Source organism: Psittacula echo (genome assembly GCF_963264785.1).
Source record: "Psittacula echo genome assembly, chromosome: 7".
NCBI lineage: Eukaryota > Metazoa > Chordata > Aves > Psittaciformes > Psittacidae > Psittacula > Psittacula echo.
In genome coordinates this window covers 37,917,138-37,938,021 of record NC_137740.1, presented here as the reverse complement: position 1 = coordinate 37,938,021, position 20,884 = coordinate 37,917,138, and the positions used below count along the sequence as shown (strand labels likewise).

At 46.9% G+C, this 20,884-nt stretch overlaps 1 protein-coding gene across 2 annotated transcripts in view; it reads left to right on the top strand.

Moving 5' to 3' along the window:
• The first annotated feature begins 787 nt into the window (after positions 1-787).
• The window catches only part of SCHIP1 (schwannomin interacting protein 1), a 43,306-nt gene continuing 23,209 nt past the window's right edge, over positions 788-20,884 (top strand). The window contains exon 1 of one of the 2 annotated variants that reach the window (XM_080624105.1): positions 788-986. In XM_080624105.1, the coding sequence (XP_080480231.1) occupies positions 825-986 (162 nt within the window). In that variant the 5' untranslated portion in view covers positions 788-824. Of the gene's footprint in view, positions 1,338-20,884 lie in introns of both variants that reach the window. The other variant, XM_080624104.1, reaches the window with a different exon arrangement.

Below are 20,884 nucleotides of genomic sequence, written 5' to 3'. Positions count from 1 at the left end.
CAATTTCGGCAACGCAATCTTAAAAGGTCTTCTTTAAATGAATTTGGGAATGCGAACATTTGCATGTTAAACTTGGCTTCAGCGACCCAGAATATTTAAAGTAGATTAGGTTTTTCAGCAGTTATTTATAGGCTACTCTTAACTAGTTACTTTACTACCAAAAAAAAAATTGAAGAAATGGAGAGTGTGAGAAGCAGTGATTTGTAGCGTGCGCCATGGTACATCCCTCGGGTGTGTGCTGGAGGATGCCATTCGCGTTGTAATGAACAACCGAAGCCTTCCCACAAACCCGGGCACCCCAAGCCTGACGCGATGGCGAAAGGTGACACATGCCACCCTCTTTCCAAAACTACTTTTTCCCCCGAGAGCTGGATTTGTGTGGTAAACAACCAGCGTTTACCACCGCTCGGGGGAGGCGGACACCCAGCCCTGCCCAGCCCGGGGGCCGGCACTGCCCGCCCCGCCGCCGGCGCTGCCTTCAGGCAGCGGGGCGGAGGGCCCGGGCGCCACCGCGGCGGCTACCCCAGCCCGGCCCCGGCTCCCCTCGCGGCGGCGGGCAGCACCGCCCCATGCCCCCCCGCCCCGCTCCTCTGCGCTCCCGCCCGCGGGGGGCGCTGCCAGCGCGGGGCCGCCACCGGCTCCCGCCTGCCCGCGCGGGGCCGCCCCGCGGCGGCAGCGGAGGCTCTGGTGCGCGGGGGCGGCCCCGGCAAGGCGGGCGGCCCGCCCCGGGCCGGCGGTTCCCGTGCCCGGCAGGCAGGGCCGGTCCCGGTTTCTCTGACGCGGCGCCTTTCGCTTCTCTCCGGCAGGACTCCCGGGAGGATGGGATGGATTTAGGGAGCGACGCCGGCAGCAGCCGCTCCAGCTCGGAGTCCAACTCCAGCAAAGCCACGCCGTGCTCGGAGGGCAAGTCCTCGCCATCCCCCAGCAGCCTGGACCTGGCGGCTCTGGAGGACTCGGAGGAGGAAGAGGAGGAGGAGGAGGAAGAGGAGGACGGGGGCTACCTGCCCTCCCCGCCGGCGCGCCGGGACCCGCCGTGCTGCCCCGCCGGCAATGCCCGCTGCCGTGCCGCGCCCGCCCGCCGAAGCGGCTCGCCCGCCGCCGCCGCGCCCCGCCGCCCCGCCACCACCCGCCCGCGGCAGCACCAGCGCCCGCCGCCGCTGCCCCCGCAGGAGCGGCGGCGCGGCGGGGTGGCGGGGCCGGGCGGGCGGCGTGGCGGTGGGGCGCAGCCCCCGCGGGAGCCGCAGCCGCCGGCCATGGACTGGGCAGCCCTGGAGAGGCACCTGGCGGGGCTGCAGTGCAGGGAGCAAGAGCGCGGCCGCCGGGCCAACCCCGCCTCGGTGAGTTGGGCCGGGAGGCGGAGGAGCGGGCGGGCGCGCCCCGGGGCGGTGACTCGCAGCTCTGCCGCGGCCGTGGGGTCTCCGCCGGGGAAGCCGGGCCTGGCAAGGAGCGGGACGGGGGGAGGAGACACGGATCTGAGGGTTGCCCTCCTTCGGGACCGGCAGCCGGTGGCGCCGGCGCGGCGTGGAGTCTCGCTTCGGTGGGTACGTGCCCCCCAACCCCGGTGCGGTGGTGCCCCTGGGGAGGCGGGAGGCCGGAGGAGGCAACTTTACTGGAGCATCTTCGGGCCACGGCGGGGGGCGGCTGCCCCGGGGCCCCGGGGATGAGACAGACGGTGCCTGCAGAAGCTACCGCCCGAGCCGCGTTCAGAGGTGGCTTTGCGTTGAAGGGGCTGGGAAACAGTAGCCTTTCTGCTGGCCGGGGGAGCGGCAGCCGGGTGGTGTGTGTTCTTTTGTTAAGGGTTGATGAGGACCTGGTGTCAGCCGCGATGCAACCTCCAACCGTGTTTTTTACAGAAAACCCTGTAAATAGTTAAGTGGTCGCGTTATTTACAGAGTGTTTTAGAAATTGTATGTAACTTCTGAGATGCAAGCCGCAGCAGTGGTTAGATGAACAAGCGGTGCACACGCGCCTGTGACACCGCGCCGGCTGAGACTCTTCCATAATGTATGAATTAAAAGGAATTTACAGAATCTCCTGAAACCGCTGCAGTAGCCCTCGGCGGCGGTGACGCGCTGATGAGAGATGTGCGCCTCGACACCCGTGCCCTGCAGCCGCGCTGCTGGCGAGCCTTTTTTTTTTTTTTTTTAAGGCATTCCATCCCCTTACTTCCTGTGAAGTCATCCAGCTCAGGGAGGTGGGGATTTCCCCCGGAATCCTTGAATTAAAACTATTTGATGAGAAATCTGGGTGGGCGAAGGATATGATAAATGAGAGATTAGTGGGACAGCTGCTGTGCAGGATGCTTTTTCAAAGGCTGAACATTGTAGACTTGGTGCCCTGAGTAACTGACAGGTAACATCTTTAATTATAGTCATTTGTGCAGAAACTCAGCTTAAGGGGAAAAAAAAAAAAAACCCAAACCAACCTACCTCATTTTTGTGGTTTGGGAGGTTATTTCTACAGCATTATCTGATAAACTTCTGCTGCCTGAGCTGCTGGAAACTCTTTGCCTCCGGATATGTGCACAAACAAGTGAGGTGTGACCTAAGGAATTTTGCCTGTTCACCTCCATCCTTCTGTTCCCTCCTGCAAGCACAAAGGCACTAAAAGACATTCATGGCTGCCTCTTGACCTGACTTGTCCTGCTGTGAGCGAGGGTTCACAACTTGTGCTGTGCAGCCCAAGCGCTCAGCAGCATGTAGAGCTGGGCTGAACTGCGATGGGCACCCGGGTTTGGGCATTGAGGAGCCCAGCACCTTGGGAGCATCTCCCATGGGTTGAGCTGTACTGCCAGTTCTCTGACACTCTCAAGCAGCTGGAGTTTTCCGCTCTGCAGACAAGTTTTTCAGTGTCTGTTGGCCCTGGAAAGACATTCCTCAGCCCTCCATCCAACCAGTGGTCCTGGAGGCATCTGAACAAGAAAGCTTTTGGTTTGCTTTCCCAGCCTTGTATTGCTGGGATTCCCCTTCACCTGGCTCACAGAGAGGAGCTCTGCTCTTTCCATGCCACCTGAGGCAAAGGGCTGTTGCCAGCAGCCCAGACCCTGCTGGGAAACAGCATTTTGCCCCCTGGCCAGCCCAGAGGGTAAGTGTTTGATGCCTTTATGGTACCCCCTGTCTCCTCTCACATGGCTGGGCTATGTCTAGCAGCCGGACGTATGCCCCATGAGCTGCTAGAACTCAATACCTTCAAGGCTAACTGAAACCATATTGAAGAGAAAATCTCTTTTTTTTTTTTCTCCTGCCCTTGACATTTTCCTGCAGTTCAGTATCTTGCTATTTATAATAAAATCTTGCCTTGCCCTGCTGGAATCACAGGTGTTTGTAAACATGAAAATCATGAATTGAAACCATCAAGGAAGCAACTACAGAGAAGATGGACTAGCTTGCTCCAACTGCTAGCAGAATATATTAGAAAAAGGGAATTTTCAGTATTATAGGCTTTGGCTGGTGTAGTCTACAATGATCTCGTCACCAGGGATGTGATGTGAAAGCAGCTGTTGCTCTGGCTAGAAGTGTTTCTTGGGCTGGTTTATGTTAACAGGAATCCAGTGTAGCTGTTCTGTTAAGGAAAATAAAATCCTGAGATCTTCTATGAAATTAGAGGAATAGAGAGTTCTTTCTGCTGTTAGTACCTTTATTTAATTGCTTTATATTGTGCCTCAAGAGAAGGCAGGGCAGAAGGCCACCTCATGGGATAGGAGTGGACCCACCACGGCTTGGTCTGGCCTCAGCTTTGCTGCCCAGCTCGTGCTGCACTGCTTGCTCTTGGGTCAGATATGGTGCTGGGAGAGGAACCCTACCTGCTCCATCCCTGCCTCCTGTCCTTGGCTGACAGCATCCCAAGCTGGTTTCAGGAGTTTCTGGTGATCAACAAGCCTGCAGTAACCTATGCTAAGTCCTTGCTGAGGAATGTTGGTAGAACTGGAGTCACAGGAAAAGGAAATTCATACTTCTAGGGAAACACTAACAATGTTTTAGGAAGTTTTCTAGTCAAGAAAGATCTGAGCTAAAATTGCAAGGAGGGGTCACAAGGCCGGCAGGTGAACTAAATAAAGCATTAAAGCTGAAGAGGGACTTTCAGTCATATCTGTATGTGCCCCAAGTTGCTGGAAAGGTTGGAGAGAGTGAATATTAATTACATGGTAATTGCTGTTGTTTAGCTTCCAGATGCAATTACAGAACACAAATGAGATGTGAGGACCAAAGTTGGTTCCTCAGGTTGCAAACAGGGTAATGGTGGCTAAGAAGCTCCGACCAGAAGCATTCAGAAAGAGGATGGCAGCTTCTGCCTGGTGTTAGCAGCGGCATTAAATGATGCTGGTGAGAGAAGCGCAGGACCAACCCAGCTGGATGGTGCCGAGCTGCTGATCTGGCCATCCTGGCTATGCCATGTCTGTGGGCAGGTTGTCCTCAAGATGTGAGCTTGCTGTAATGCTACCCTAATGCCACATCAGTCTGGTGGCTCTGGGAAGGTTCATGTGGGCCCAGTACCCTTGGGAAGATGATGGCTGGAAATGGAGGATGTTTCCTTCTTTCTCCCCATGTGAGGGTGAAATGACTGTTTCTGGAGCTGCAGTTGGGCAAGCAAGCTCCCAGCAAGGCTGCTCTGACACGCACAAGCCCAATGGGTTGCTTTTGATGGCTCTTGAGTCTGCTGGGCATCTACCTAAGAAAAGAAACAACATCTGTCCTGAAAACAATCGGTGCTTAGAAGGCTCATTAAGAAGATGCTTGGACCAATCTCATGACCCAGCTGTGTGAAGTCAGCCTCTTCCATTTTCCCTTTGCTCAACTCCTGGCTTTATCCAAAGCGATAACAAATGCGCCATGAGATGATTTATGGTGCTTAGGAGCTGTTGAGGTGCTCAGAAAGCAACAGCGCTCTGCTTGCTGTTTCACTAATGGCTTTAATAAAATCCAAATCAACGTTAATGGTTTTAATATTCTTTCCATTGCATCTTCGAGGATGGTAATTACAATCAATAGCATGTATTTTCTGAAAATAATATCTGCAAATTCCATAGTCAATTAAAAAACACTTGCAGGAGAGGAAATGGCTCAGCCAGCCAACTTACCCTCTCAAAGAGACTTGGGTGCTTGTGACAGTTTGTAGATGTATGGCACTACTGAATGAATTTTGCTGTCCTCAAAGCAGGCTTATTGCAAGCAATGGCGATAAAAGCTCATCCCTGCAGCCTCCAGGACTTCTGCAGAAACCTGCTGTATGAATAAGGGTGTGCTGGTGTCTATATTTTTCCTTTTCATCACTAAAAGATTTCCATATGCATTGTCAAGGTGGGTGGGCGCCCATTATCTGGTACCTTTGGCAGTGCAAACAACAGATCAAGCATCCTCACTGGCTGCCCAGACACACACCTAATCCTCAGGCCTGTGGACTCATGTATTTACAGCATGTTAGGAAGTTAAATTTGTTTCCTTTTGGCTTATTTGGTCCTCAAGACTGTCTTGAGTTAGTGGAGGCAGGCATAGTGTTCCTGCTTTACTGAGAGCTGTGTTTGGTCAGTGTCCAGCTGCCCTCGGAGGTCTGTGGACTGCTTTGTGGGAGGACCCCAAAAGGCAATGAAGAGCCAGAGACAGTGGTGGCAGTCCTAAGTTCACTATGTGTATGTTGAAAGAGCTTCAGGTCTGCATTTGAAAACAGTTGAGAACCTCTGCAAAAGGCTTTAAGGGCTAACACAGTAGATGCCAAAAGCTAGTAGGATGGGAGTTATCATGGACCATGTAAATACCTGTTTTGTCTGCCTGTGGCTTTACTGGTTTCTCCTCTCATGGCCGTTGAAGATTTGAAATGAATCTGAAGTATGTATTACAGTGCAGGATGAAATCTTTAAAAAATTTCGTAATTGGCCATCGGCAAGGGTCTGGTTTTGATGGAGTGGTAGGTCAGCTCTGAAGAGAGAGCTGGGTTGGAGTGGCCATTGTGGAAGGAGAGATGTGCAGACCAAGTTCGTAAGAGGGAATAGAGAAATGGAGTGAGTAGTTATGTTTCTGCGCCCAGTGGGCGCTCGTTAAAGCCCTGCAGGAGTACCAATGTAGCAGGGCTGCACAGAACTTAGGCTGGGATCAAGCACAGAGCCTTGATGTCGTGTGTTGCAAAGCTTTGTTCTGCCTCAGTCAGTGCATTGTCCCTGGCATTTAGGAAGCAAATACTTGCTTTAAGATTGGAGGTGATTTTGTTCTTGCTTAAAGTAAGTAATAATTGTTTGATTGAGTCTTCATCGCTAGATGATGTTCAGTGTTGTCTTGTCCACAAGAGTTGAGAGCAGGGAGTAACACCTAGGGGTTTAATGCCTGGAAGCAATTTTCCCCGGACAAGAACAGTCAGTGCTTTAACTTCTGACATGCTGATTTTCAAAATCAGACTTCTGGCTTGCAGGAAATTGCATTTCTGTCATTGCGATGCCACAGAGGCCTGGCAAGACCTCCTCTTTCCACCTGGTGGCTGTTTTACCTATTCATTTTGACCATTTAACTCTTCATCAGGCCACTGAAGAAAGTCGAAGTTGTGATGAGAGAGGTTCGTCAGGGCAGTTTATTTGTTTTAAGGCTTAGCTGACATGAAAAACAAACCTTTTAGCTTTGCAAAATACTGTCATTTCAGTCAAACCAGGGAGTTGTGTTTGCTTTGTAACAGCATCCCTGCATGTGTATTGCAGGGGAAGATGCATTGGTGCCATGTTATACTGAGGGTGAATCAAAGCAGCACTGTACTTTGGCCACTTTCCACCCAGCTCAAAGGTTAGATGAGGTTGGCAAGATATTAATGATTCTGCCAAAGTTTGCGATGTCATTACACTAAGAAGACATCTATAGGTACTCTGAAGTGCTTGTTGCTTGAAGAGCTTTTGTAATGACATAGATTGGAAAGTTGTATGTTTTCTAATTCTGAAACTGGGTCAGGCAACATGCCCATGATTAATAATCTTGAGCAAAAACTTTCTCTCCATTCCTGCTGCAGAGCCTTTCATTAAAGAAAGTGCTAAATACATGGGATGACAGCATACCAATTCTTTTTTGATGAATGATTCTCCTTTATCCAAGTATTACTATTATGTGAATTCCTCTGTGTGATGAACCCCAGCAAGCTGGCAATGCTTCCCAGTCGATTGGTAAGTGAATGTTTCATATGGGCTATGGAAATCACCAGGAAAAGCTGAGAAAATTGGACTGTTGTAATGCTAATTGCATTGGAGGCAACAGTACATCTCTCTTTCATGTATTTGTATGTAATACTGAAGAGTGCTCTTTATGCTGCTGGCTGTATAAGGCCAATGAGTATATTTTAAAAGAATATTTTTGCTATTTGGTATCATATATAGCAAATGCCAAGGATTTCAAAAGAGAGAAATGGGTCATAGGCAAGTCAAATTTTTTGTTGTCTCAGAACATCATTATGTTGATGTAATCTTGAAATTGAGGCATTCTGCAGTCAGGAGCTCTGTTCCCTGCCCCTGCTGCACCTTCACTAATACTTTCAAATTCCCACTTAAACCTAAGTGAGTTGAAATCTCAGTAGGCGGCAAGAACACTTATTTTTATATATGTTTATATATATATATAATTATGTACTTATAATAATTATGTACTTATGCCTCCGTTTCTTGCATATTGGTATGATAAACGTAAGGTAGTGGGGTTTTTAATTCTCAGAACTGACCTGTGCTGTGTAAAACCTGTTATTTTTGCTACAGACAGCAGTGACTGTGGTTGCACTCTGCTTGGCAGTCAGATGGGGTGTCTGTAACACCTGGCGCTATGGAAATAATGTTTTAACTGGAAAGAGAGATTATAGGCAGAGGGAATTTAAAAACCATATGAAAAGTGTTTATTCCGTGCAACTCAAACCACATTGGAGATCTACCAAGGAGCATTCGAAAGCCAGGATAGCTCCATCCCAGCAGTGACTGTCAGCTGCTGCTGACAAAGCCTTTCAGGAATAAGTATTAAACTCACCATGCCCTCAAACTCTTGCGGGCACTTAGGAAAGGTAATAAAATAAGTGTAGCAAGCAGAAAGCGGTAGGGTTGAAGTCTAACCAGGTGGAGATTGCTGGAGGAGCTGGAACGGCAAGCGGTGATTTGCTAAGCATGGAGCAGCCCTTCCTGCATGGTGCAGGCAGGCAGGCAGGAAGACAAGTGTCTCTGGGTCTGTTGTGGAGAAGCGTCTGCCTTTTTCATGGTCCTGCATCTGTTGGACAGTACCGGCCTCAACTCCAGAACTAATGATCACAGTTGTTGCACAGGCACTTCAGGCATGCCTGCTGAAACCCCTTATTTAAGTATTCTAAATAATTTTCCGAATTCTCCAAAAACCTTACCATGTGTTTATATTAACAGCAGAATTGGCTTAGCAGTGATACAGACAGCAAGAATTGTGATTTATTTCCTTATTTCTTTCTGCCTGGATCTGAGGTGGTTTTGCATTAACTGGCTGCTGGTAGGAAAATCAAGTGCTATACTTGGTTATTTTTAAAGTTTGTGTAAAAACTGGAAAGAAATGCTGCATTCAGTGTTTCATTTCTCCTAACAGCAAAAAAAAATCAGTGAAAGTAATGTCAGTGGAGTAAAGCTGGATCCTCATCTCTTGCAGAGGCAGATGAGCTTGGAGCACCTGAGCCAAGCAATGCTCCTGCGGTAACCTGGTATTATAAACAGCACCTAGAGAGAGATTTTTGAGGCAAAGCCAATCCGTACTGCTTCATGACGTGGTTTAAATAACTCCTTGGTGCTCATGTAGCATCGATAATGAGTTGCTTCAGAGTAGAGATGCTGCCTAAAGCTTGTGTGCACTGGAGCCCAGTCGCCTGCTCCTTGGGCGCTTCTGACACAGCAGCATCTCCTGCTGTAGTGAAAACATGCATCCTCCAGTATCAGTTTTGTTACTGGGGGAAGGAGCACCTAGCTTTTCGGTGCCTGTAGTACAGGAGGCAGTTGGAGCAAGTGTGCACTGCCCATGTCTAGGCAGAGCGCATGGTTAACGCAGGACTGTGTACGCTCTCACACCAGATTCACTGTGCTGGCACCCAGGCGGGCAGCTCAGTACTTATCTGTGCACAAACACGTGGAACCCAAAGTAAGTGGAAGCATTCAAGGCCGGTTGGATGAGGCTTTAAGCAACCTGATCTAGTGGAAGATGTCTTTGCCCATGGCAGGGGGTTTGGAACTAGATGGTCTTTAAGGTCCCTTCCAACCCAAATCATTCTATGTTTCTGTGATACTTGAGATTTTCTCTCTTCAGAAAGAAGAAGATAAACGGAAAGCCTAAGCGAGTTTCCCTGGGCTGTGCGATCTTGTTTGTAAATGCTTACATGTGAAATCAACCATTTGCCAATATTTTGGCTAAGTTGCCTTTGATTAGGTAAAATAAGCTTTATGAACTCCAAACCAGTTTGTGTTTGGACACCCTATGCCTTCCCCTACTGAAATAAAAACATTTCCTTTCTTGTGTCAGGAGACTTCTGTTTGGTAACTGTCTTAACAAATAAGCTTATACACTTAGCTATGCAAGTCGCTGTATTTATAGGTGGCCAGGATGTGGTGGTGCAGCCCAAAGGGGGTTTACAGGGAGCACCATTTTGTCTTTGGTGGGAAAAATGGACTTTATGATGCTTTTTGAGGGAAAAGCCTGTTGTGAGGGTATAAAAGATTCCCATGTTAAACAGGCATAGTCACCACTGGCAGGAAATCTGATTTCCCAGTTTCTCCCAATGTCTCAGTATAGGTATTTATTTTCTAAAACAAATAGCTGTTTAAAATGATCACATCACCTGATCAGTTTAGTGTTTTCCAAGGCTGGCCACTGTGGACTGTGAGTTACTGTGGCTGGGGCTGCTCACCCAGAAAAAAAACCCTTAGCCAAGCATCACAGGTGCAGTGCAGAATGACACTGCTGAGGAACGGGTGCAGCTTCTCCCACAGGATTTGGTCTGTTTTGGCTGTTAGATCTGCAGATAATTCCACATTTTTGTGTGAGAAGCTTTCTTAGCTATAGCCAAAACGATTTGAAAATATTTCTTCCAGCTTGCACGCTAACCTAGATCTGAAATCAGTCCTGCTTCTGTAAGCAAAGCGCTGATGGCTTCTGTGGAAAATGAGTTTCCCTCTTGCAGTTTCCTGCGGTTGTTGCCTTAGACATGGGGTGCTATGTAATCACTCTTCCCCTCAAGGGTTTCCAGCTTTTTCAAGTGCTTCTATCATTTTGGGGTGCTTTGTCTTTCCCTGTCATGCCTATGGAGTAGTTTGCGTCACATAAGTGGTAGATCTTATTTAGATCACCAATCTGCATTACCTGCTTAGTGATCTATAGATCTCCTTTAAATGAGAAAATTGCACTAAGGCCATTTATTTTAGCTCGTCTGTGCTTTGTTAAAATTAAATCCGAGTGTTTGGCTGGGCTGGAGGAAATAGCTGCAATTCAGAGGGGTTGCAGAGGAAAGGGAAGTGCCAGGCCGAGATTTAATCCTCTCCCAGCTGGTAGATGGCAACGCTAAAAAAAGAGAGCTATATTAAAGTGCTTAATTCTTTATGCATACAAAAGCTGCAAGTACGTACGGTCTGTAGGGAATTGAAGTGCTTTTAGTGAGTTATTAAAAATATAATCTAAACTTTTTATTTAATGTAATCTTATATTGAATTTATTAACGAGGGACTTGGGGAAATATCAGAATTCTGTACCTGAGTCATGTGTGGCCATCCTCTTCTGTGTCTCCTTTGCCTGATAGGAGTTTGATGATAAACTGCTTGTAGTAGTTTAAAAATAAGAATAATAATAATAATCTATGAGTAATTTTTCCTTACTGAATTCTCTATGCTGTGCATTTGCATTAACGCATGATATCCAGTGGCTTAGCATATATCCTGGCACAATCCAGCTGGCCTGTCGTTTCTTCTTCTGTTTTCTCATCTATTATTTCTCAGGTTGAAAATTGTAAAGCCAGATTCTGGCTGTGCCTTGCAAAGATGAAAAAGGCTTTTTCCTGGGAGGAAGACTCCCAGCTTGTTACTTTTGTAGGCTGACCTAGAAGCTGTTGGGAGCAGCAGGAAACATCCCGTAGCCTTGAAAAAACAACTCTGGCATCTTTTCCAGTTACCTGCTTCTGGGAGGGGCAAAGTAGGTGAAAATCAGGGCATGCACCTGCAAACCAAACCTCTGTACAGCTTGTCCCCCTTTTCTCATGGAAATCTTTTAAAATGCATCCTCAAATGAGCAAAATGGCTGATATTTTTGTATCTTAGTAATATTTAAATTGCACCCAAAAGGTGCTCAGGAGTTTATCCAGTCCTCCTCTCTGCACAAAGGCTGGATGAATTCTATACTAGTTTCCCAAGAATTGTCAGCCCAGGCTGTCCATAAGACATGGATGAGGGCTTCCCACATTTTCCTGTCTTTCTCTATAGGACATACTTCCATATAAACATATATATTTTGCTTGATGCAAAGATGTGAGATGAGTTTTTGGGGTGCTGGTCTAGGGCCGTTCCCCATCCCAGCCCTCTGTACATCTTGGTCCAACGCGAAGGAGAAAGCTGTGTTACCCCTAGGGAGATGCACCGCCATTTCAGAATGCATGTGAACTGCCATCCTCTCTGGCACTTTGCTTGCAGTCCCTCCTGCCTTGTTATCTATACCCTTTTGTACTCATGAAATTATTTGAACATAGCATTAGCTGAAGGTTAATATAATTGAAATTGCTGATACTAATAATAGAGGCTGGAGAGCTTCTGCAGTGTCCAAAATCTCTTCTGAGGGCTTAAGCAGCCAGGCACAGCTGAGCTTTTAGGAGGCCACGTGCTGACAAAGCTGAAGCTTGCAGCCATTGTTGTCTGTAGAATATAACACACTGCTTAAGGCATGCCTGTTAATTACTCTTATTTTCATGTTTTGCACTGGACCAAACAAAACTGGAGTCAAGGCTGAAGTAGTTTGTGGTCTGGATGCAACCCTGCAGATGTCTCTGCTTTGATCCCAAGGGGCAGCATTCATGAGATGAAGCACCGGCTAGCTTGACGTAGTAACTGTAGCTTTATGAAAAGGTTTTTTGCTTGTTAATATGTTTGGAGGAAAACTAATAAACATGTAACATAGCACATGTCTGGTGGAGAATTAACATCTCTGGTAAAATAAACTTCCCACAGTAAAGGCCACCAGAAGTATCTCTGTGCCTTTTGACATGCTGCTGCTGTTTCCAGTGTGGTAATGAGTATTCCTTGGAGTAAAGCCCACTGCGGCAAAGCAAAGCACTCTCTGCTCCCCAACCAGCGCCTGAACAGCCGAGCTAATTTATTTTGTAACTTAGGCAGTAATTACTTTGCTGTATCAGCTAGCATTCTCATCTCCATCTCTTTTGCCTCCCACAGCTCAGGTATTTGGTATCGTCCGTTACCTTTCTCTCTTGTCCCCTGAAAATCAAGCTGTGCCAGGGGCTTCAGGTCAGACCAAGGCTCTGCTCCCTAGATGTGTTGATGCAAGCTCCAGCACAGACCATGCACACCAGATGACTTCTTACAGCTCATGTGAGACGTGCAGAAATGTGGCCCCAAGCAAGGACAAACAAAATGCCAAATAAATGCATTTACTATAAAGAGCTTTGCTTTGCTCTCTCTGGGTTGGTCCATCAGTGGCTCTGAGCAAACAGTGACCCATCAGGTGCCAAAGCCACCTTCTCTGGAGCAGCCAACCATCATGAAGAGCAAGGACAGATCACACAGTTTTCTCTGATCTCCAGCAGTAGCTCTTTGGGCGAAAAGACATTTTACTTGTGCTTAGTGGAGAACTGATAGAGAGGAGAACCACAGCCAGACCAGGGGAAGGTGCAGGGGCACAGAGAGGCTGTGCAGGTGTGTGAGCTGCTTTCTGTAGAGATGCTCCTCAGTGTGGAGGTGCTAGTGAAAGGGTGACTATGATTCATTGGTTTAAAAACCCAGGCTTCTGCCTGGCTTTTGGTCTCCTTTCATGTTACAATGTCATTTATTATCCTTCTGCTCCAGGCTTGCAGCTCCCAGTGGAGGTGATGGAGAGACAAGCTGTGCAGCAGAAATAAAACACCTTCTCTGAGCGTTTTGTTTCTGTGAGCAGCTTTCCCCCACTTCTTTTGCACTGATAGTCTGGTAAACTCCAAAAATATAAACTGTAAGTTCTCTGTAGAGGGAGTCTAAGGCCCAGAAACAGCTTCTCTTTAATGGCATATTGAGAGGTTGTCCCTATACCCAATTGCTGTGGAGTTTGCAAAAGGTAGAGCTTAGACCTAGAGCCTCAGCCTTTCCTGGTGATGCAAAGGTGTAATGGTGGGCTTAATGTCCCTGACATTAAATGCAGAAGTCCAGTATACCGTTAAACACAGAGGCTATGGTAGGACACAAGGTAGGGTGAGTACTATTCCCCTCGCCAGCTGTAAGGGCTGAAATTGGGCCAGGGCAGTGGTTTTCTTTGCAGCACTGCTCTCTTCTTTATATTTGACTTTTCATTTGTCTTTACAAGTGTTGAAGTACCAAAGCCTTATTTCACTGCTTAGTTATTGTTATTCCGTTTAAACTTGAAAATTATATTATAGTGTGCGAAGCCTAAAGGCATTGTGTGTGCATTAGTTCAGCTGGAAAAGGGGCTTGGAGAGATAAATGCTGTTTTGGATGAATGTGATGCTTAGAGAAGGCTCAGAAGACAGCCGCTATCATGAGAACAAGTGGTAATTCTCTGTGTTTTGGCCTCGGGAACAAGGAGCCACTGTGTGCAAATGCAGCCCCACTGTGCATGGATGACGTCCTGCTCCCCGCTCACGCTCTCAGGTATTTCGAGCACGCGCAGGGATTTTCATATCTGAGGTGCTGGAAAGCTGCAGGCAGCTGCTTTGCTGGGTGTCCAGGTGGTCAAGCCGTGAAAAGGCATGAATTTGGGTGGGGTGGCCCTGGGGCATACCTTCAGCACCCACCAGCTTCCAAGCAGGTCCTGGGCACAGGGCTGCTCCACATCTGCTGGGCTGAGGGACTGGACCATGTTGCTTGTGTTCCCTTGGCAAGGTGATGGCCCTGCTTGTTTTGGTGCTGCCTGGGTGGAGCGTAGCAGAACTGATGTGATGCTCTAATTACAATTAGCACCAAGGAGAAGATGGGAGAATGGGGCTTGTGTGGCCAAGTGCTACTGGAGCAGCCTGGGAGGAAGTTTCCTGTGGAGTGAGTCTAAGCTGTGTTTGATTACTGATCCCTCCGTCTTGTGGCTTCCTCCCAAGATAAAACACTGCAAGTTGCATGTTACCTTTTTTGTTCATCCAAATTAATCTCTAGGAGCAAGCACTGCCTTTGCTGGGCACTGCTGCCATCAGTGACTCAAACATCACTCAACTCAAAGGCTCAATTAGACACAAAGATGGCGTAAGTAAAAAAAAAAAAACCCAACAAAAAAACCCTAAAAAACCTCCACTAGAATAAACCCCTCACATGCCTGTCTGTCAATACTGATCCAGTTCCAGCAGACATCCTAAAATGAATCAGCCATGATCTTCTTTATTCTTTTTAAAGAGTCACAGAAAACAATACACTGTATTATTAGTAGAAGCTGGAGGCTGCCAAAGCAAGTCTGCTTGGAGGAAAAGAGTGCCTGAGGCAGAACAGGAGAGGGGGAAAATCTGATTTCAGAGACAAGAGTGGTTCTCTTGCTCTTATATGGTGCTGCTCTGCCACCAGGCAGCAGCCCCGTGTGGCTCCCTCGCTCCATGACTAATAAGGCTCAGCTGGGATCCACCCTTGCTTATCCTGTTATTTTTAACTTTTTCCAGCCTCATGCTTAGTGTGCCTGCCCTACCAAGGGGGATAGCTTCACTTCTTACTTCAAATACTGGTTTTGCAACCTAACAGTCTCCTGTGGAGGGCTGTGGCATCAGGAACAGGCAGGGATGGGCTTTTTATTGCTGATGCTATTGTTTTGGACCTTGTAACCAATATCTATTGCAAAATGTGCTGTGTCCATTAGGTGTAATCAGCTTCTTGACCTACAGGCTGCTGCAGCCCAAAAGGATTATTTTTCTTTTCTTTCTCAAGTGACAGTGGGATTGGGAGTCAAACTCAGAAAATCATCTTTACATCCTTTTTCTGAAAAGCTGACAAAGTGAAAGAAACCTAAAGGGAGAGCCAGGCTTTACTCACATGGACCTGGGTTTGCTCCCACACAGTAATCGCATCCTTCCAATAATCCCTGATCTTAACAGTGTAGGGGGTTGGACCTCTCTGGAGGCTTACAGATTTTGGGGGAGTTGTGTGCATAGTATAAGTAGATACACGCACACCCCAAAAGAGTGCAAGAATGGCTTTCTGCCAGGCTGTGTCATTAAGCTTGGAGTTATGGACATCACACTTCAGAGATGTGTGAAAAATCCCCTTCTGTCTATTTTTATCCCATCCATGACTCAGAGGGAGGTTTGTCTCTGTAAGCTCACACTTTTATTGAGGAAGCACTTAAAGGACACTGCTGGTACCTGTTTCTATTAGTATACTCATATTATGGTATTTAGCTGTTTGAAAAAGAAACTTCTAATTTCAGAGTGAGCTAGTAGTATGGTTTGTTTACTTCTTCAGCCTGCAAGTCCCTGTTCTGTGCTTTTACCATTCATTTTGGAATTAAAATGGGTTTCAAAATAAAACCAGCTCATAAATAAGCCCCGCTAGCCGTTTCTTCCCAGAAAGCATGAGGAGAATGGAAACAAATAGATGGACTCAAGGTGACTAATAGCAGGATAATCCCATCCCCGTCCACAGATGTTACCCTCTGACTCCCATGGGGTCAGAGGCTTAATTTATAATTGGTAACTCAGCACCTAATTTTTGTTGTTGGATGAACATAAGTGCAGCCTGTTGGTACATGCCACACTGAAGATTAATAAATTGCCAGTATTTAAGTGCAGGTTATACTGCTGTCTGCCTGCCTGCATGGCCGGACTGGAGTTTCAGGGATTTTGCCACAATTAAAAGGGCTTAATATTTGATCCAGAAATTGCTTTTGGCCCCAGACCAGTAGCTTAATGGTTGCTAAGTGTTGAGCATAGGACGTGGGATTTCTGTACGTGCTTCCAACTCATCAACATTTCCATGTAATTCCTGCTGTGCCCAGTCTGGAAGCTGAAGGCCACCTTGTCCTTCATCCTCTCAGGGAAAATCTCTCTTCTTTTTCCCTCTTCTCATGCCATTTTTTAACTCTCTTCTCTCTTCATCATCAGAAAATACATTAATTCCTCTCCCTACCTGCTTTTAAAATGCATGGGTGTATAATGGGAGCCCAATGCAGTTTGGGTTGTTTTTTTTTTTTTCAAATAGAAAAAATCTATGTTTGGAAGATGGAAAAAAAAAAAGTGGGGGCAATGGGGTAGGAAAGCCTGCCTGCAAGCTGTGTGCGGCGAGCCTGAATATGATGCACAGTGAAGGGAATTTGACAACGTGTAACTGGGTTATTAGCCCCGCTAAAAACTTCTACCAAATTTGTTATCGAAGAGATCTGCCATTACTTGGAGCTCATGCCGGGTTGGATGAGGCCGTGGGTGGCATGGTTTAGTGTGAGGTGTCCCTGCCCATGGCAGGGGGGTTGGAACTAGATGATCTTAAGGTCCTTTCCAACCCTAACTATTCTATGATTCTGTTTTAAGTTACTCTGTATCAATATTTATACAGCTGCAGCTCTGATTATCTTTTATGTAACATTGCAGATGTTTTGAGGAGCTGCTGCGTGCCTCCCTCTGGTGCCAGCATCCCCTCACCCCAGCACGGTTCAGAGCAGAAAATAGGCTTTTGAGCCTAAGTTGGGGGGCTCCGTCTGTTGTCAGGTCACAGCCAGCAGCGTGGTCATGCCAAGTGTGGATGCCCTGGCTGCCAGTGCCTGGCTGCTCCTGGCAAATGCAGGAAGATGAGCTTGGGCACAGCTGGTCCAGGCAGCACTGGGCAAGGGCACGTCCTAGTCCATCAGCCAGCCGAGGATGCTGCTGGGGTCAGCTATCCCTGGGCTGGTTTGGACATCGACTGCAGGGAGAGCCAGTGGGTGAAATTCGCTTTTGGTTCAGTTGAAGCAATGTAAAAATAATAGGCTGTGGCTGAGTGATGTGTGGTTTATGCCAGGTAACCCAAACCCCCTGCTTTCACTGAATGTTGAGTCTCCTGCACGGCACTGTGTGTACAGGCCAAAAGTGCTGAAAACTGTTTGTAGCTAATGGGATTTGCTATAGATCCTCCCCCAGATGGGACAGAGATAGTGCTGAAGAGTGAGGTGGATTGTAACAGTTTATTGAGTAGCTAATACAAAAACTTAGAGGTTTACCTTGCCAAGCTCATGTTCTTCATAGCAATTTACATACCATGAATATTGAATTTCCAAAACAACAGTTTATTTTTAACAATATTAATAAAATTTCAGGGAGCAAGATGTAGGTGAAACGGTTCATCAGCAGTTGATTCTTGGTGGGCTGTCATACCTGCTCACCATCAGACCACTTGCAAATTCTCTATTAAGCATCTGTGATCCAGCTTATGAATTGTCTAATTGAAAATTAATCCTGTGCAATGGTATCATCGAGTCATTCTAGATGGGTTTCATGGAAAAGTCTGGTTGTTTACCATATATTTTGTCATTTATGTATCACCAGAAAGTTATAAATATTTGGGTGAGTTAAATTATTCACTCCAATTCCCTGTGAAGCATTTGACATCCTGTGCATCAGAGGTATCAGAATGCAAAATTACTGTAACCTTCTGTTCCTTGTTTTGAGGGAAGAGAAAAATCATGGTTTGATTATGTAAAGGCAAGGATGCCGTCTGTGGGACGTGTAGAAAATTGACATTTTGGGATGAATCTCTTACCACTAAAAATAGAGCATGAGGCTGTTAAAAGTGCAAGATGTGCGCTTCTGCATCAAAATAAAAACACAACGGGTACCCTTCCTGGTGCTCCTTAATTCCCTGATCACATAGGAATTCCAAAATTATAGCAACTCACTATAAGGTTTTCCCCGTGTGTTTCTGATAATGTCATATTTGGCCCTCAGAGGACCAAGAAGGATTTTATTCTAACATGTCAGCACACAAGTTTTTATCGTAAATGAAAGATCAGTTGCTTTAGGAAGGGTTTGTAAAGTTGCTACTTGCAAAGGGTTCCAGAAACCTCCATGGAAGTAAACGAGGGATGGAAGAGGGAAGGGCACTGTTTGGGTTCATAAACCTTTGGAGGTTTATCCCCTCGCAGAGAATAGTAACACATCCAAAATGATGAAAAATGGATCAGCATCATCTGCCTTAAATAAAAAAGTATATATGAATGTAATCCAAACAAATACTCCCCTTCGAAGCAGATGTCTAGTATTAACTGATTAAAAAATAATCTTTTTTTTTTTTCTTGCTAGATTTAAACTGTGGAAAAGCTTTAGCTTGGCTTAAAGAAGAGCTAAATCCATCACTCCCAGTAAATTGTCTTCAAATAAAGCTGAAATCCCATGATGCCATATATAATTCCTGGTTCCCTGCAAGCTAGCTGTGCTTGAGCAAGCCTTTGGGCTCTGGGTCAGTGGCAGCATCACAGAGAGGGTGAGATGGGCTCGCTCAGGGCAGATTCTCTGCCTCTCCCTCTGCTATTGATGCAGTGTTCAACTTCTCCCTCATTTTTACCTGTTGCATGATCTAGGTACATATTTATTTTGAGACGTGAAGAAAAAGTGTATTAATTTAGACTAGCTTTTTGTGTCAACCAAATAGGTTGGGCAACAAGCCTGAAAATAAACCTTCCCAGTGCTCGCCCTGATAAGGCCCCTTGAGGAATGACTGGGGGCAAGAAAATGTTTCTGGTGCTTTCATCAGAGACGAGGAAGCACATCACTAGTTTGCCTTGTCAAAAAAACATTGCTCCTCCTCTTTACTTTCCGCTTACGAAGCTTTCGGGCTGAAAGGCTGTGTAAGTCCTTGCGTCTGGCAGGGTTCAGGCACACAGCGCAGGACACGTGTGTGTAAAAATAAATGTGTGGGACAGCAAGAAATGACAGGCACACAGGGAAAAGGGCTGTCTGTGGCTTTCATGTGAGTAATGCATCCAGGCTCCTTTCCTTCCACAGTGGTGAGAACATGCCCTGCTCCTCTGCCCCCTGCTCCCAGGCAGGGTGAACAGGAGGTTTTGGCTCTACTGCACAGCTTTATTATTTTATTTTTTTTTTAAGGAATGTTTTCCCTGAAGTAGGAATGATGATGGGAGAGACGATAGCCTCCATGTATTACCTCGTCTCCCCTGTTAATAATTTCCTTGGTCCTGAGGCAGAGGCACAGCAGCCAGGGAAAAAAGCACAAGGCTGCAATGTGGGCAAGTGGGGCCAGCCTGCCTGGAGGACCTGCTTTGTCTGCCTTTACCACCTTGTGCTGTGAATACGGCTGCTAGAGAGGGCCAGGGTTTGGGTGTACTGTGGGACCCAGCCAGGGCACTTTCTGTAAGTTTAAAAAAGAAAAAAAAAAAGCCACAGGAAAGATGTGCACAGAATCAGAAATTATGCATTTTCCCCTAGAACTGGGGATACCAGGTGTTTTTTCCTTCTGTAGATGGGTAATTAATGAAATCCTGTTATTTCACTACACAAATTTGAATGTGCCTGCTCAAGCTACATCTTTGTTCTCTGTGGGCAACTGCCCTGGTGGTGTCTGCAGGGAGTGAGTGGAGGGATGCTGCTCCCTGCATCATGGGATTGAATATCATGTGTCTTCACTCCTAAAGCCCTGCAAGCACTCAGGGTGTCAGTCCAGGACCCTTCCTGGTGGCCCACATTAACAGCAGCGGAGGTGCAGGCTGGATGGCTGCTCAGCCAAGACTGACTCTGCCCTGAGCAGTCTCTTTCCAGACTCTTTGGAGGAGACCTGGAGCAGGGGTTTTGAAGAGAAGTTTCATGCTAGTGTCCCCAGCTTGTCCAGGGCTTTCTGAACCACACGTTTCTAGCAGAGATGGTTTCAGGGAAAGCTTCAGGAAAACTTGTCTAGATCATCTTGTAAGTGGTACAAGACACCCTAAGTTAGAGGGTGCCTTGATAAGAAAGGGAAAAGAAGGCAGTGCAGGTATCACCCAGGTTTCTCTTCGCACCTGAGAGGGGCTTTTGTGAGTCCCTGGGGATTACCTGGGGCTCTGCAGAAAGTAGCAGTGTTTTTTCACTGCCTTCATCCAGGAGCATCATTTCCCATTGACCCACCTGGATGACTGCCAGAAGTTTTTCACTCAATTTAATCACTCATTGCTTTAATTATTACCTACCTGCCCACCTCATTTCTGAATGGATAATTGCAACGGGGTACAAAACAGCGAAGCAAATCCAGAGGTTGAGGATGATATCTGGCCTTTTCCACCTGCATTTGCAATGTTCATATGGGGCTCCCTGCCCTGGAGGGAAGAGCCTTGCTGCAAATGGGTGGTGTTTCTGCAGCCAAGCAGAGTGCTTTCTTGGGTGATTTTGAAAAAGGAATAAGCTGTTAAATAGGTTGGGGGGAGTTCACCTTTTGCCACACCAGACCTGGGTGCAGAGAGGTTGGTGCAGTCCCTGCCGGGGATCTGCTGCACGCAGAGCAGCTCTGAGTCACAGCCGTTATAGATAGACCTGCATGTGGGAAGCGGAGACTAATTTCAGGAGTTCTCCTTGTGATGCACATAATAAATGGCATTAGGGATTATGTAATACCTGGAGCTGCTTTTAGCTTGCCACAGATACTCTTCCTAAGCAAGCCAAAGATTTATGCAATGTATTGAAAAGTGAGGATTTTTTATTTTGATGTCTGGAGCCTACTTGAATGGGATTCTGTGCAGAACCAGTAAAAACCAGGCATGACTTCATCCCCTCTTCAAAATTTATGCTGATTTTTTTTTCTTATTAAACA